Genomic DNA, 14,267 nt, shown 5'->3' with positions numbered 1-14,267 from the left:
ATTTTAGAATGGAAAATGTGGATTGATTATATTCAAAATAAGTATCAGATAAAAAAATATCAAATAGCATATGAGTAAATTTAGGAAATATTTTGTATTAGATTTATTTCTGAAGGAGAGGGGAATTGAGAGCGTGATTATGTGTGGAGTGACTAGAGATTATAATTTAGGAATTATTTTGGATTATGATTGTTAGTTTTGATACCCTGCATTTTGTTCTGGGAAGTCGGGGTGGGAGGTGGGGGGTAAGGGGGAGGGGAATTGGGGGGTTGAGGGTAGAGGATGGAGTGATGGTTAATGTACAGGGATTATGGAAGATGTATAAATATAATTAATGTAGGGTCGGGTCTGCCCAGTTACCATTTTAGAACGGTGGGGAGGGAGAAAAGAGGAGAGAGTAGGAGGTAGGAAAGAGGAGAAGAGGAAGGAAGAGGGGTAGAAGAGGGAGAAGGAAGGTGTAGGGTGGAGGGAGGAGAGGATGTAGATAAGAGAAGGAGAGGAAGGTCTGGAAAGTAGAAGAAGGTAGAAGAGGGAAGAGTGTTAAACAGGGGGGTGGTGACTGGGCAAGCCCGACTAATTGTATACAACTGTACATTGGATGAGCTGTTTGATATGATTGTAAAAATAAAACTTTTTTATGGAAAAAAAAAAGAATTGGCAATGACTTGACTGCCACATAATGAAGCAAAATCTGTGGGTTGCACTTTGATTGACTAACTTTCAACTCAGCTGCTTTTCCAGAGAAAGTGATAATGAGAAATGTTTTGCCCTATTTATTTTGGAACTGCAGAGTTGGCAAAGTCTGACTGATGGGAACTCCTTCCTCCAGCTTCCTGTTCCACAGTTCCCTCCCCCACCTCCAGAAACCAAGGCACTTTGGTGCTTTTTCTTTTCTTCCTCATAGTGGCTGTTTGGTTCCTCCCCCTCCCCTCCCCCTCCCCAAAAGCAAACGCAAATTGAAAATTGTTGGGTGTCAATGGAACACAATGGAGTTTTCACATTCCTCTAGCAATCGCACTTAGACTTATATACCGCTTCCCTGTGCTTTACAGCCCTCTCTAAGCAGTTTACAGAGTCAGCATATTGCTCCCAACAATCTGGGTCCTCATTTTACTAACCTCAGAAGGATGGAAGACTGAGTCAACCTTGAGCCAGTCAGGATCGAACTGCTGGGAGTCAACAGAATTACCCTGCAATACTGCATTCTAACCACTGTGCCACCATGGCTCGTAGCAGGAGGTTGGTAGGCCGAATGTAGTGCAGTGCTTCTCAATTATTTTCTGTCATGCCCCCCTAGGAAGAAGAAAACATTTTTCGCGCCCCCCGCGCGACTGTAAATAGTATCATGTTTGTTATGTTAGTATGTTTGCCGAGGTCAAACGCGCCCCCCTTTACGGAGCCTCGCGCCCCCCCGGGGGGGCCCGCCCCACTATTTGAGAAGCACTGATGTAGTGAAAAGGGCAGCAATAAAGAGATTCTTATAGCAATATAGAAAAAAATAAAGAAAATATAATAGAGGAGATTTTAATATGACGGTGGGATTTACCCTGGACTGGACTGACTTTTGTTAGTGCCAGAGGTGAGTATCTGTTCAGAACAAAAGAGAACCTTTGAAATTGATCCGTGGAAGATACATGACCTATTCGCATTCAGTCTTTGTCATTTTTACTGCCTTCTTCCCATTGTTAGATGCTTTGTATTAGTGATAATATGCTTAAAAAAATTTTAAAGTTATATATACGACATATAATCACTCACATATATATCAGAGGGAGAGAATGGAAAAAAGCATCTGCTCATATTAATGTTATATATACATTATCATTATGAGCCACACACTGGTGAAGAGTGCAGGACTGTAGGCTACTTCTGCTGACTGCCAGCTGCCTTCAATTTGGCAGTTCAAATCTCACCAGATTCAAGGTTGACTCAGCCTTCCATCCTTCCGAGGTAGGTAAAATGGGGACCCAAATTGTTGGGGGCAATATGCTGATTCTGTAAACCACGTAGAGAGGGATGTAAAGCAGTTTGAAGTGGTATATAAGTCTAAGTGCTATGGCTATTATATATGCATGGAAATGCATAGGGAGAGAGTTAAGGAAGAGATTGTGACACTGCTAATAAGATCCTCCACTTGCTTATGAAACAAAAGCTGACCACCGGAGGTTTCTCAGGCAAAATACTCACTTTGACGGAGGTTTCTGGGAGGTAGTGGGGATTTCGCAGCTTGGTTGTAATGTAAAAGCGAAAGTCCGGAGCATATTCAATGGTAGAATCCCCAAGGCGGATGCAGATGCTGCCACCCTGCTTGAAAGTCTGCTTAAGCAGAAGAGGCTCCAGAATGGGGTCCAACTCTTCGCCGACATTTTCTAGCAGCACTTTGATTCAGCCAAAGAATTGAGACAAACCGTAAATTTACAAGATGCAAGAAGAAAGGTGCACACACGCTATTATAAGTACATCAGTAAACTGAAGCAGAAAGCAGTCTTGAAGACTCAATAATTGGAAGATGAGTAGAAAATATAAACATTTGCACGCTAACTCCAAGTGCCAACCTATACTATTAAATATGACTGTCACTAATAAAATATGATAGCTGTAATATTTAATACAGGAAAGAATAAGGAACCTCTATTATAAAATTTAAAGGGGACGCAGTGGCTGAGTTTGTCGATCAGAAAGGTCGGCAGTTCAGTGGTTCGAATCCCTAGTGCCGCGTAATGGGGTGATCTCCCGTTACTTGTCCCAGCTTCTGCCAATCTAGCAGTTTGAAAGCACATAAAAAATGCAAGTAGAAAAATAGGGACCACCTTTGGTGGGAAAGTAACAGCGTTCCGTGTGCCTTTGGCATTGAGTCATGCTGGTCACATGACCATGGAGACGTCTTCGGAAAGCGCCGGCTCTTCGGCTTAGAAATGAAGATGAGCACCACCCTTAGAGTTGGGAACGACTAGCATGTATGTGCAAGGGGAACCTTTACCTTTACCTTTATTATAAAATTTGGAAAATAAATGGTTGGAAATATAGTGCTTGTTTGTTTGTTTGTTTGAAAATTTATATTGCCGCCTATTAGCACATGGTGATTCAAGGCAGCTTATAAGAATATAAAACCTTATATAAAAACAATAAAACTAATAAAAGAGAATCATATAATAAATTAATAAAATAATCTAAAATAACCCCTCCCCCCGCTCCAGCCACAACACATCACATGAGCCGTTTCATGGGCTCCATCCCACTCTGCATTCCCCAGGCCTGCTGGCAGAACCAGGTCTTCAGCGCCTTCCAGAAGAGAGTTAAAGTGGGGGCTATTCTAATCTCTGGGGGAATGATGTTCCAGAGAGAGGGAGCCACTACAGAGAAGGTCTTTCTTCTGGGTCCCACCAGGTGTATCTCCCTAAGGGATGGGACCCGCAACATTCCTTGCCTTCCCGCTCTGGTGGGTCGGGTAGGTGTGACCGGCAAGAGACGGCCCCTCAGATAACCAATAAAATATTTCTTATACTTTTTGGATAGGAGTGTCCCAAGAGATAAAACTATGCAAGCTGAATGAGTAAGAGAGTGTAGAAGATGGAAGTACTTACTACATGATAACAAAGACCAAGTATAGAATTTAATCAGCATGTCATGAGATATATAAGGCTTTAAAAGCAAAGCCTAAAAAAAAGAAATTAAGATAAAATTCCTTCAGCTCCACAAGGATGTTATAAGTGATGGATAAAACTGAGAACATACTGTATGTGCAATATGCAAAACTCCATCAGTTTTAATTTTGCTTTTCATATGGAAAATACAATCTGTATAATGCCAAAGATATATTTATTATATATTAGATGAGGTGTTATGTCCTAAATCCCCACCTGTATATAAGTTTTTCTCGATTTGAAGGATTGTTAATTGGTTTTGAAATGTAAAAAGTTTTATCATCTGATACATTTCATTATATTTAAATGATTCCAACTATTATAAAAATTAATCATGTACTTTGAACATTCGCAAGAAAAATCTACTTTTAAAGACTTAATAGCTTACCAGGTGTACCAAACTGAACGCAGTTTTCTAGTGTTCGTACAAATTCACTGTCACTGAGCTTTATGACATGCAAGCTGTTGGCTTTTTCCATATTTTTTACCCATTTGTTTGCTTGACCTTGAGGGTCAATCATAAGTGGCCATCTTCTTGCATTTCTGGAGAGAGAAAACAGTGAAATACCTCAACTTTGTGAATTTGCACGGCACATTTATTTGGGGTTTTATTATGTATTTGATTTTTTTTATTTCCACTCAATCGTATCCAGTTCTCAGAGACTGCCTGGAAAAGTCCCTGCAATTTTCTTGGCAAGGTCTTTCAGAAATGGTTTGCCATTGTCTCCTTCTTCGAGCTGAGACAGCATGCCTGGCCCAACATCACCCTAGGCCTCCGGTTGATGTTTTGCAACGCACGGTCCATGGTTAACAAGGCCCCCCTAATTTGTGATCTTATTCAGGGGGGTTCCGCGGACCTTACGGAAACCTGGTTGGGCACAGAAGGGGGCGTCCCCCTTGTTGAAATGTGCCCACCGGGTTTCCAAGCATTCCATCAACCGAGGGCCCAAGGTAGGGGTGGGGGGGTGGCGGTTGTTATTAAAGAGAGTCTAGAGCCAAGGGAGACCACTGTACCTCAGATTGCCGGCTGTGAATCCCTCTTTGTGAGGTGGGGTCATAGGTGTCAGATGGGCTTGCTGGTCACGTACCTGGCTCCTTGCTGCGTGACAGCAGCCTGCCCGAGCTCCTGGAGGTGCTTGCAGGAGTGGCGGTTGAGACCCTCAGACTTATGGTCATGGGGGATTTTAACCTGCCATTGACCAGTATGTCATCGACAGCAGCTCGGGAGTTCATGGCTTCCATGACGGCCTTGGACCTGACTCAAGTAGTCGATGGCCCTACTCACATTGGGGGTGGCACGCTGGACTTGAGAGATTTAGTCATTGAACCTTTGTCATGGTCAGACCACTCTCTCCTTCATCTAGACTTTCTGACCGCCACTCAACACCGCAGGGAGACGGGACCAATACGTTGGTTCCGTCCCAGGCGCCTGATGGACCCGGAGAGGTTCCGGACAGAGCTTGGGCCGTTTCCTGAGGGTCTGGCTCACGGCACGGCTGAAGAACTAGTCGCGGCTTGGGAACTGGCCGCAACTGGGGCTCTAGACCGTGTCGTGCCTTTGCGGCCTCTGACCCGGCGAAGGTCTCAATCAGCTCCTTGGTTTTCCGAGGGGCTGAGGGAGATGAAATGCCGGAGAAGACGCCTAGAGAGTTCCTGGAGATTAGTCGTTCGGAGGCTGATCGGACACTAGTTAGGTCATATAACAGGACCTACCTAGTGGCATTGAGGGAAGCGAGACGTTGCTACGTCTCCTCCCTCATTGCGTCGGCAGATAACCGCCCAGCCGCCCTGTTTCGGGTGACCTGCTCTCTCCTTCAACAGGGGGAGCGGGATGACCCGTTGCAGGGACGTGCCGAGGAGTTTAGTGGTTATCTATACGATAAAATCGTTCAGCTTCGGGATGGTCTGGATCAAAATTGGGTGGATCCAGGTGAGAGGTCGAAGAGCTGTCTTCTTGAGACTGTTTGGGATAAGTTTGAATCTGTGGCTCCCAAGGACATGGACAGGTTATTGGGGAGGTTGAATGCCACCACATGTTTACTGGACCCGTGCCCCTCCTGGCTGGTACTGGCCACGCAGGAGGTGACACGAGGCTGGCTCCAGCGGATTACTAATGCTTCTTTGTTGGAGGGGGTCTTCCCTGCCGCCTTGAAAGAGGCGGTGGTGAGACCTCTCCTCAAGAAGCCTTCCCTGGACCCAGCTGTTTTAGGTAACTATCGTCCGGTCTCCAACCTTCGCTTTGTGGCGAAGGTTGTAGAGAGTGTGGTGGCACGTCAATTACCCCAGTACCTGGATGAAACCATCTATCTAGACCCGTTCCAGTCCGGCTTTCGGCCCGGATACAGCACGGAGATGGCTTTGGTCGCGTTGGTTGATGATCTCTGGAGGGCCAGGGATAGGGGTTATTCCTCTGCCTTGGTCCTATTACACCTCTCAGCAGCTTTTGATACCATCGACCATGGTATCTTGCTGCACTGGTTGGAGGGATTGGGAGTGGGAGGCACCGTTTATCGGTGGTTCTCCTCCTATCTCTCTGACCGGTCGCAGACGGTGTTGACGGGAGGGAAGAGGTCGACCCCGAGGCACCTCACTTGTGGGGTGCCGCAGGGGTCGATTCTCTCGCCCCTCCTATTCAACATCTATATGAAGCCGCTGGGTGAGATCATCAGTGGTTTCGGTGTGAGGTACCAACTGTACGCTGATGATACTCAGCTGTACTTTTCCACACCGGGCCACCCCAACGAAGCTGTCGAAGTGCTGTCCCGGTGTCTGGAGGCCGTACGGGTCTGGATGGGGAGAAACAGGCTCAAGCTCAATCCCTCCAAGACAGAGTGGCTGTGGATGCCGGCGCCCCGGTACAGTTAGCTGCAGCCGCAGCTGACTGTTGGGGGCGAGTCATTGGCCCCAATGGAAAGGGTGCACAACTTGGGTGTTCTCCTGGATGGACGGCTGTCTTTTAAAGACCATTTGACGGCCGTCTCCAGGAGAGCTTTTTACCAGGTTTGCCTGGTTTGCCAGTTGCGCCCCTTCCTAGACCGGGATGCCCTATGCACAGTCACTCATGCTCTCGTGACATCTCGCCTGGATTACTGCAATGCTCTCTACATGGGGCTTCCCTTGAGGAGCACCCGGAGGCTCCAGTTAGTCCAGAATGCGGCTGCGCGGGTGATAGAGGGAGCCCCTCGTGGCTCCCGTGTGACACCACTCCTGCGCAGTTTGCACTGGCTTCCTGTGGCCTTTCGGGTGCGCTTCAAGGTCTTGGTAACCATCTTCAAAGCACTCCATGGCTTAGGGCCGAGTTACCTACGGGACCGTCTGCTGCCACCGACTGCCTCCCACCGACCCGTGCGCTCTCACAGGGAGGGACTCCTCGGGCTGCCGTCCGCCAGGCAGTGCCGTTTGGCGACACCCAGGGGAAGGGCCTTCTCTGTGGGGGCTCCCACCCTCTGGAACGAACTCCCCCCAGGACTTCGTCAACTTCCGGACCTCCGAACCTTCCGCCGCGAGCTTAAAACACATCTATTCATCTGCGCAGGACTGGACTAGATTTTAAATTTAGATTTTAATGGGTTTTATTATATATATTGTTCTTTTTAATTATTTGGCTATATCAAATAAGTTTTTTAATGGATATTTTATTCTGTATTTATATGCACCTTTCTTATTTGCCTGTGAACCGCCCTGAGTCCCTAGGGAGATAGGGCGGTATACAAATGTGAAAAAATAAATAAATAAATAAATAAATAAATCTTCAAAGAGGAAAAAATGTGGAACTAAGAAACTATAGACAAAATAGTTCGGTATCAATACCTGGGAAAATCCTGGAAAAGATAAAGCAGCAGATTTGTAAGCACCTAAAAATGAACAAGGTGCTCCAAAGGTGATTACTAGAAGCCAGCATGGGTCTGTTAAAAGCAAATCATGCCAAACAAACCCTATTGTCTTCTTTGATAAAGTGACTAAATTAGCAAATCAAGGAAATGCTGTGGATATACTGTAGTAGACTTCAATAAGGCATTTGGTAGACTATAGTCTACTTCTTGATAAAATAGAACAATGTGGGATAGAGTTCCACCACCAGATGACTTACAGTTGGTCAACCAATCGCACTCAACATGTAGTCCTCAGTGGAATTACATGTTCATGGAAGGAAGCATGAAGGGGGTACCTCAAGGTTTTGTCTTGGGCCCAGTGCTCTTCAACATCTTCATTCATAGATGAGGAAACTGAAAGAGTACTCATCAGATTTGCAGATGAAACCTTGGGGGAATTGCTAACACTTTGGAAGATAGACTCAAGATTCAGAAAGATCTTGACAGTTTTGAGCATTGGGCCCTATCCAACAAGAAGGCGAACATTGAAGAACATTTCTTGTGAATGGATCTGGAAGCGGAAGCAGATATTCACATCTAGGACACTATTCTAACTGGAAAAGGTTGCCTTACAAAAGATACACCAGCAAACTCATGTATGAAACTCTGTATATATTCATCACTGCAGGATGAAAATTTAAATGTGAAGGATTATGTCCTGAGACCTTTTGCTTGCCAACCAAGCTCTTCACTACTGAACATTGCATATTATGTTCTTTAAATGAAAAAATATATACAATAGTATCTTATGGCACCCCTACAAGTAGAAAACTCTCCAAAGAGATAAATTATGCCTATCTGAAGCTTCTGTTACTTACGTGATAATAATACCATTATCAATGGAAAATAAATCAGAAGGCAACCCAGCTATGTTCCAAGCTCTAATTTTCACGGCTTCTCCTAAAGTTGTAGTTAGAGAAAAATCATCTGAGCAGGGAATGCCTCTGGCTTTGCATGTCAATATCCAGTCCCGGCCTTGATTCTGAAAAGGAAGAATGCTAAACATTGGGCAACTATTCTGAAAAATGATTTTAGCGTAATGAGGCTCATTGGCAGTATCAATGACTTGTCACTCATCTTGACAATTTGCTAGGACAAATTTGAGTTATTTTTAATTGCTTTTAATTCAATGCCTTCTACCAAAAAGCATTAAATTTATTGCCAAGAAGTATTTTAGTTATTTATTCAGTGAAACTTAAAATGAACCATATCAATTTTTTTGCCTTTCACCATTCAATTAGCTCTGATTTTATCCATTTCTTCCACAATGCCGTTGGGGAGAAACAGCATAATCATGCAGCAAACTCAGAAGTGTACATAGTGAAAGATACCAGACACAGTTTATCAACAAGGGCTGAAAACCAGAGAGATGTATACACCTGGTTTTCTGAAGATTAGACATCATGTACTTAAGGAAAGCTACAGTCAGAAGCAGACGGCCTTAATTAACAGTTTATGGCACTAAAAGTTACAGTGCAAAATAATTGTTTCAGTTGTTAAACAATATGACTGGGTACACTTCTAGGGTCAATCTAGAAACACATAATAGTGTGGGATATATAATTTTGAGGATAAAAGCCTTCTAGGCGACTTATAGCCAGGGGTGAAATTCAGCTGGTTCTATCCGACTCAAGCGAACCAGTAGCAGCGGCTGCGGGAGGCTCTGCCCACCCACATGCAAATGCCATGCCATCACTTTTTTGTGACATTTTAAGCCTCTGGGCATGCGCAGACAACGGCGCATGAGCGCAAAGCAAAAAAGCGTGCGGTGCGAACACATTTGCGAACCGGTAGGGAAAGTAAGTGAATTTGCACCCCTGCAACAGAAACTTGATTCATGCCATGATTGAAATAGACTTATTGGAAGAATGGTAAGAAGTATGTACCAGGGGTGGGAGGAGACACTTAAATAAGCACAGAACTGTTAATGAATAATGTAAAGGAATTTGGGTTCTGATGCAGTTGATGCTTTTGTTTTTCTCTCAATGTGATTTAATGCTTTTATTTTTTTTTAAAAAAAAAGCAAGATGCAAAGCATCAGGATTCTTTTAACAGTCTAAGCTGGAGACTGGTAGCTTTGAATATTTGTGCAAGAGCAGGAAGCAAAAAATTCTAGCAAAGCAGGCTTTTCACCTGTTTTACTTTTTCTCATGGAAAGATGGAAATGAGAACCGAAAAGTAAGGCAGAATGGCTAGAAAAAAATTCTATGGTTTCATATAAACTATTTATATTTATATTTCATATAAACTATGAATGGTTTCAGAAAAAAAATATCCTGTAATTCACAACTTCTTCACTGCAAAAATATATGGACCACAAATCTTGATCAGGGCAAAGCAATAGATGCAATTTACATAGACTTCTGTAAAGCTTTTGACTCTGTGGTACATGACCAACTTCTCCTAAAACTAAAATCCTACGGCATCTCCGGACCCCTCCACAACTGGATAACAGCGTTCCTGTCAAACAGACAACAAGCGGTCAAAATAGGCAATGCCCTATCAAATCCTGTTCCTGTCAATAGCGGCGTTCCCCAGGGCAGTGTTCTTGGACCAACACTCTTCATATTGTACATTAACGATCTCTGTGACCATATTACAAGTAATTGTGTTCTCTTTGCTGACAATGTCAAACTATTCAACACTACCAACAATACAGCTATCCTTCAAAAAGACCTTGATTTGTGTCAGAATGGTCAAAAACTTGGCAACTCCAAATCTCAACCAGCAAATGCTCTGTCTTATACATTGGAAAAAAGAATCTGAACACTAAATACAAGCTTGATGGTCATTACCTTGTAGATGACCCCCACCCCGTTAAAGACCTTGGAGTTTTCTTTTTTTTTTTTAATTGAAAAAGTTTTACAAAAACAAATGATTTTTTCCCCTCCCCCCTCCACCTCCCTTCCCCCTCCCTCCAAAACCACCCTCCCCCCCAGACTTCCTGGAGCAAACACAAGGTATAGTTCAATAAACAAACATTCATACATTAAATTTTTAAGATCTAACACCATTATAATCCAAGACCTTGAAGTTTTCATATCAAATGATCTAAGTGCCAAAGCCCACTGCAACTACATTGCAAAAAAGGCTTTAAGAGTTGTAAACTTAATATTGCATAGCTTCTTCTCCAGAAACACTACACTACTAACCAGAGCACATAAAACATTTGCTAGACCAATACAGCTCACCTGTCTGGAACCCATACCTCATTTCGGACATTAATACAATTGAGCGTGTCCAGAAATATTTTACAAGAAGAGTTCTCCATTCCTCTGAATACAACAAAATACCTTATGCCACCAGACTTGAAATCCTGGGTTTAGAAAATTTAGAACTCCGCCGCCTTCGACATGACCTGAGTTTAACTCATAGAATCATCTGTTACAATGTCCTTCCTGTTGAAGACTACTTCAGCTTCAATCACAACCATACATGAGGCACACAATAGATTTAATAGATTCAATCACAACAATACATTAGCACACAATAGATTTAAGCATAATGTGAACCGCTCCAATCTCGACTGCAGAAAATATGACTTCAGCAACAGAGTTGTTAATGCCTGGAATGCACTACCAGACTCTGTGGTCTCTTCCCAAAATCCCCAAAGCTTTAACCAAAAAGTATCTACTATTGACCTCTCACCATTCCTAAGAGGTCTGTAAGGGGCGTACATAAGAGCACATACGTGCCTACCGTTCCTGTCCTAATGTTCCCTTTGATTGTATCCAATTTCATATAGTTATTATATATATATACTTATATATTGTATAGTTATTTCATGCGTATGCTTATATATACTGTTGTGACAAATAAATAAATAAAAATAAATTAGAAGTCATCTGATTGTATCCTCCTTTTCCCTGGAACCCTCCCCAAAGAGATGGAGTTTGGTTGTTCTGGGCAGGACACAAATATGCAGACAGAGCTGTTCCAACTTCTTCTTTCCCACAGAAGCAAATATAATTCATAATAGGTAGAAAACAGATTTACCTCTGTGGCTCAGACTGGTAAGACAGTCTATTATTAACAGCAGCTGCTTGCAATTACTGCAGGTTCAAGCCCCACCAGGCCCAAGGTTGACTCAGCCTTCCATCCTTTAATAAGGTAGGTAAAATGAGGAACCAGATTGTTGGGGGCAATAAGTTGACTTTGTATATAATATACAAATGGATGAAGACTATTGCTTGACATAGTGTAAGCCGCCCTGAGTCTTCGGAGAAGGGCGGGATATAAATGCAAATAAAAAAAAAAACTTTCAAGACAAAGTGTTTTTACATTAACAAGGTTGGAAATAAGGAAACTAAATTGGATGGTCTTAAATAGTAATGGAAGTGAATATGCCTTCAGTTCAGAGAAAGTTAAAAATTTGAATGTCAGTCAACTGGAAGGATCTACTCAGATGGCCTATATGTTCATAGAAACCTGCCATGCCATGGAATAAAGTAGCTACACTATTTGAAATGTTGAATCTGGGAACTGATTACAACGTAAAATAACATTTCAAAGATCTTTGAAATTGCTTAGGCGGTAACTCCAACTAAATGTTTATCTTACTCAAAACATTGATTTAAGGATAATTGCCTGTCACTTGTTAATAAAATCAAGTTAACTATGGGAAATTAGAATAACTTAAATCTGTTTTGTAAGGGATATAAAATCAACAATAAAAATATTCTTTTTTCCTACCAGAAGTATTGCTTGTGTTTCATACTTACCCTCTACACATCCCCATTCACTTGTTAAGAATTTTTTGTTGTTGTTTACATTTATACCCCGCCCTTCTCCGAAGACTCAGGGCGGCTTACAATGTATAAGGCAATAGTCTCATTCTATTTGTATATTTTTTTACAAAGTCAACTTATTGCCCCCCCAACAATCTGGGTCCTCATTTTACCTACCTTATAAAGGGTGGAAGGCTGAGTCAACCTTGGGCCGGGCTCGAACCTGCAGTAATTGCAGGCTTTGTGTTCTAATAACAGGCTTCTCTATTGCCTGAGCTATCCCGGCCCTAAATTAACTAAGGAAATAATATTGTTTATGGATGGAGGAATTTCAGAAGAATGAAAATGACTGTATAATGGTTCCCTCCAACACAAAAGCAAAACGTAGGATTCAAGTATCAAATATTTTTTATTATCATCCCTATAAATGTCTAAATTTTATTATACCTTCTTAATAGCTGAATTGGTTGCATTGGTCTAATGAAGGAAAACATAATTGTGCAGCAATAGTTTGCAATTTGGGAGTCATAACCTTAATCTAACTTCTCCATGGGCTTGAGTTATGATGTATATTAGTTCTGATCCTGCTAAAGCATTACGATTAATTCCCACTGAAACTAGGAAAAGATTTTAAAATCTCCCATGGCTTCCAATGAGACAGTCACAAATAGTTGTGGGCTAAGGTTAGCATCTGTTATATTTCAGAAATATAAAAATCAAAACTCTGTCTAAATTCCTTAAACTTTTTAGAACACCAAGAATTTTTAAGGCTACTTACAAATGTCTCTACATGGTGTACCTTATCAACCTTAAGAAGTGATTTATAGTGAGAACACAATGTGTAACTAAGCCTATCGGTGCCTTGCCAATTTAGAAACAGTTCTTATGAACAGCTCAAAAGTGAGCCAAGAAATTGAGTTGAAACATATGGGAAATCATAAGCATCCATGGTTTTTCCAAGTATTTTGCCATAGTCCTTAAGTTTAGTTACTGCAGACAAAACATTTTACTGGACTTTCTTTTGAAATGTTGCAGTTTCTAAGGGGAAGAAGTTGTTGATTATGGAACTGTTTATTTTGAGTCAGGGCATTCAATCTCTATCTTGTCTGCACTAATTGGCAGTGGCTTTTTAGAGGATAGAGGACTATATCCAAATCTGCATTGAAATGTCAGGAACTGTAGTTAAATTCAACTACAGATCAATCACGTACTCTTTCTCGTGCGGAATTGTATGGCAGTCCTTGTATGTGGAACATCTCAAAATTAATATAGGTCATTTCTCCTTAAAACAATATTTCCCATATATAGTTGAATTATAACATATCATCTCCAATAATAACTGCCAATAATTAAAAATAGTGTGAGTTACAACCCAGCAATAATTAAGGCCAAGTTTAGGAAAGGTCCCACCAATGGTCTATATTAGTTGGCAGTTATGGTGTACCAAAGTTAAAGGTGACTATCTTAAATTAAAAAATGCTTTTTTTTAACAGTGATACCTTCATAATTTTCTCATGTGTTGTTTTCATATCAATGCTTTTATTTTCAAAATGAAGTAAAGGTATATGCTTGTTGCTTATTTGCTGCAGAAGCATTTAGCTTACTAAACTTCATACATTTATTCAATTGTTTGTTCATTTCTTACTTGTCGGTAGTGCGATGTGAAGGCTCCCAAATAAGCTACAATGCCAGATGAGATGAGGATATCGCCTGTCAAATTGACATATTGTTTTCCCAGTTGCAAAGCTGCCTGGCTCCAACGGGTTTTCTCACCCCCAAGGCCACCAAGTAATTTTTCTGCTCGGTCTAGCTTTTTGCTACACAGGTCAACCTTAAAATCAAAATATAAACTTTAAGCAAAGCCATCCCAGGTACATGCTTTATTTTCAATGCTTATGAAAAGATATACAATATATATTGCTTATTATTATTATTACAATCCTCATCACTATCAAAAAGTTTTTATATTTGAAACCCCAAGATAGAAAAACTGAGAGAAATGTGTATGACAAATTGTCACAGAT

At 41.8% G+C, this 14,267-nt stretch overlaps 1 protein-coding gene across 1 annotated transcript in view; it reads right to left on the bottom strand.

Annotated features, from left to right (window-relative positions):
- The window catches only part of DNAH7 (dynein axonemal heavy chain 7), a 189,113-nt gene that overhangs the window by 46,171 nt on the left and 128,675 nt on the right, over positions 1 to 14,267 (bottom strand). Inside the window, exons 45-48 of the mRNA XM_058188377.1 lie at positions 13,889 to 14,074; positions 8,335 to 8,498; positions 4,033 to 4,187; positions 2,188 to 2,378 (exon numbers count right to left, since the gene is read on the bottom strand). Coding sequence (XP_058044360.1) covers positions 2,188 to 2,378; positions 4,033 to 4,187; positions 8,335 to 8,498; positions 13,889 to 14,074 — 696 coding nt within the window. The remainder of the gene's footprint in view (positions 1 to 2,187; positions 2,379 to 4,032; positions 4,188 to 8,334; positions 8,499 to 13,888; positions 14,075 to 14,267) is intronic.

Source organism: Ahaetulla prasina, chromosome 1, assembly GCF_028640845.1.
Source record: "Ahaetulla prasina isolate Xishuangbanna chromosome 1, ASM2864084v1, whole genome shotgun sequence".
Classification (NCBI taxonomy): Eukaryota; Metazoa; Chordata; class Lepidosauria; order Squamata; family Colubridae; genus Ahaetulla; species Ahaetulla prasina.
The sequence above is the reverse complement of the archived record's forward strand: the minus strand, read 5'-3'. Positions and strand labels throughout refer to the sequence as shown.